This window comes from Protobothrops mucrosquamatus, unplaced genomic scaffold (assembly GCF_001527695.2).
Source record: "Protobothrops mucrosquamatus isolate PMUCROS unplaced genomic scaffold, P.Mucros_1.0 scaffold2134, whole genome shotgun sequence".
Taxonomy (NCBI): Eukaryota; Metazoa; Chordata; class Lepidosauria; order Squamata; family Viperidae; genus Protobothrops; species Protobothrops mucrosquamatus.
Genome location: NW_015388233.1, coordinates 9502 through 12885, shown reverse-complemented (window position 1 = coordinate 12885; position 3384 = coordinate 9502). Strand labels below are relative to the sequence as shown.

The 3384-nt window shown below is 49.6% G+C and overlaps 1 protein-coding gene across 1 annotated transcript in view; it reads right to left on the bottom strand.

The window, feature by feature from the left end:
- The window catches only part of SYT9 (synaptotagmin 9), a 77558-nt gene extending 76427 nt beyond the window's left edge, over positions 1-1131 (bottom strand). Inside the window, exon 1 of the mRNA XM_015824130.1 lies at positions 984-1131. Coding sequence (XP_015679616.1) covers positions 984-1131 — 148 coding nt within the window. The remainder of the gene's footprint in view (positions 1-983) is intronic.
- Between the last annotated feature and the right edge of the window lie 2253 nt (positions 1132-3384).

The window sequence follows — 3384 nt, the reverse complement described above, 5'->3', positions numbered from 1 at the left end:
TTTATTGATATGTATGATGTGGGTGGAGGTGTGTGTGTGTGTGTGTGTATGTATGTATGTATGCATGCATGCATGCATGTAATATATATATATGAGATAAATAGTCCAGGAAATTTTGAATTGCCCTGGAAGTGTATACAGTAAAGTTTCAGGAAGAGTTGTGTGCAGAGTTAATGGCTTCAGGCAGAAGAACACAGCATCAGCCTGATCTCCTGTCATTAACAGTTGTTGGAGAAGGGTTGTTGCCTTTCTTCCTATATACCTAATTCCAAGTACTGCACCGGCGTCGGAAAACCCGACAGGATCTAAAAATAGCTCAGCCGTCTCCTCGCACTGATCGAAACCCACCCGAGAGTGCCTTCCGCTGAACTCTGTGGGACTTCGGCTTGGAGTAAAAGACACGTCTGGTTAAACCGCTACATTATATTAAAATGTAAAGACGGCTTGGATCAAAACGCCTTGGAACAACGTGCAATGTAAACATATTGGAAGCACATGCCGAGAACAAACGAAAGGGTCGTTTTGCTCTTTAGAGCCAGGCCCCCACCTCCAAACACCACCAGGGAGTAAACGCCAACCCGAAGTCAACTGGGGCTGGGGGGGGGGAGAAGGAAGGGAGACGCGTTGGCCGGGCACGCGCTACCTCGACGCCCCGAATTTCCGCGCTCGCCTGGATCCAATGCAGGGGGTCCTCAACCTTGGCAACTTTAAGACTTGTGGACTTCAACTCCCAGAATTCCTCAGCCAGCAAAGCTGGCTGAGGAATTCTGGGAATTGAAGTCCACAAGTCTTAAAGTTGCCAAGGTTGAGGACCCCTGATCCAATGGGCAGCCTTCGGGCAGTTGATAGGATAGACGCGCCCCTCCGCCCAGCGCAGCCGGCACGGGCGCTTGCTTACTTGAAACCAGGTCCTCTCGAAGAGGTCTGGTTGGCCTCGAGGAAGTTCTCGGGATCCACTCGTGTCCCTCCATCACCCCGCTTACCTGCGTCGGCGGGCCGGGGTCTGCCGCTGTCCCGCAGGTAGTAGTTGAACTCCAGGCACCTGTCGTTCTCGACCGTCCCCTCGGAGCAGAGCTCGACCAGCAGTTTCAGCGCTTTCCGGCAAATCTCGTCCTCCCTGCCACGAGGCATCGTCCCCCAGCATCCTTGTGAGAGGAGAGGAGCTCCCCGCTCGCTCACACGCGCCGCTTCGGCTGCTGCCCGCCTCTCGTCTGGCGCCCACAGCCAGGCAACTGGGGAGACGCCCGCATGTTTCGCAGCAGCGGCGGCGGCGGCGGTAGCGCCGTTGCCCCCCCGAGGTCTGCTGCTCCCAACTTCGTCCTCTCGGCCTTGGTGCTTGGATGGAAGAGCCACTGCTGCCTCTGCCGCCGGCGCCCGGCATGCGAGGTGGGAAGGACCGCTCCCGGAGGAGGAGAAGGAGGAGGAGGAGGATCCCGCCACCAGTTGCGCGTAGTCTAGGCTTATCCGTCGACGCGCCGCGGCTCCGAAGCAGCCTTAAGTCCAAGTGGCGCCCTAGCAGCGCTACCTAGTGGCAGGAACCCTTTGTTACGAGCAGGCCCTTGCTTTTCTGTACCGCCGAACTTAAGCGCGGCTTAACTACTAAAGCTGGACTTTTAGTAGTAGGGTTGCCAGGTCTGCTTCCAAAAAATAGCGGACAAGCGGGGGGGGGGGGTGGTTAAGTAGTAAAAAAAAAGTAGACTGTACAGCTTTAGATTACGTACCATTTCATCATAAAGCTTTTGAATAAAAAAAAATGTCCACTATTTTTTGTGAAAAAAAAAATAGTGAACATAATGTGAAAAAAGTGGACTGTCCGCTCAAATAGTGGACACCTGGCAACTCTAACTTTTCGTAGATCGCCTGCCACGCGTGAGCCCCTTGGAATAAAGTGGTGAGCCTGGGAATATATCTTGAAAGTTTCCCCGACACAGAAATAGGTCGGCCCTGCCTTCTTCCACGATGCTTTTTGCTTCATCAATGTAGGATGCAGCCCTGGTTTTCCTTGATTTCCCAGCCAGGCACCTTACCAGCCCCACCCTGCTTGCTTCTGGATGCAGATGAAGTCAAGAGCTACCACTTGCTGATATTTTATTAATTAGGAAATGAATACATATATACAGTATAATATATATTGAGTGGAGACGCACAAGTGCTGTAAGTAAGCAGGAGTAGGAATCCTTTAGTTAGCATGTATTTTGGGACAAATATAAAATTCTCAATTTGTGGCTGTGATCAATTAAATCCTACCAACAAGATGATTGGTGCTGCTGATCCCTACGGTCCTCCTTGATCAACAGCTAGGCATCTGCCAATCAGGGTACTGATGCACTGAATATGACCTGTCTGACTTCAGGACATCACCTGAATTTTCTAGGATGGTTTGTCTGCTGATCTTGTCATCTCCCTTTGGGTATCTCTTTAGTTAAAATAATCTGAAATAAGGAAAGGTATGGAAAGACAGTCGAACAAAAATAGGGAGAAAGGAGGAAGGCACAACAGTAGAACTAAAATCTAAGGAGGAGAATGAGCCTGCAGGATTAAGGTTGACTAGCTTGCTAGCTGTCACCGCTCTTCTTTTATGGAAGAAGTGACTGAAATACAGGGAAAATTGAAAAAGAGTAGCAGAAGCTCAGTTCAATACCGCTTATTATTTTCTGCAATAGAGAAAGGTTGGAGCACTATATCTGAAGGTAAAGATTCTCATGCCATTTCAGAATACATCTTTTATACTGGTGCTTTTATCATGTTAGTGAATTAGTTAATTATTTAGTTAATCTAGAATTGTGGGGTCCTTAGGGCTTTCTGAGTTTGGTTATTTTCTTGCAGCTGTTTCATTACCCAACTAGGTAGCATCATCACTGCTAGAAGGGAGTGGGACTTGCTTTCTGTTTATATACAAGTAGCTTGCCTTGTCAGTGTAGGCAGTGGTGGGATTCAGCCAGTTCACACCACTTCGGCAGAACCGATAGCTAATTTTTTGTTGCCCAGGCCAAAAATGGACTTCCAGAAGCGGCATCCACACAGAGAACCGGTTGTTCGCATATTTGAATCCCACCTCTGAGTGTTGGTGGGAATATTCTAATAAAGTCCTCCTTCTTGCCCAGATAACATAAAGGAGGTCTTCGCTCTGCTCCTCTGCCTGGCTAGAAAAGTGAGAATAGTTAGTTCCAAAACTAGACAGGGACGGGACTTCCGGTGGCAGGCGACTTCGCTGGATGCAGCTGTTTGCTGCTCCCGCCTGTTTCTGCGTAAAAGCCGTTTTGACAGCCTGCATCAGCTGTCAAACGGCTTGATACCTTTCCCCTGGGCATAGGGGGATAGGTGAGCTGCCCGAGGTAGGAGTTGAGTTCCCGAGTCGTCCCTTGTGGACGATGTAGGTGAGAA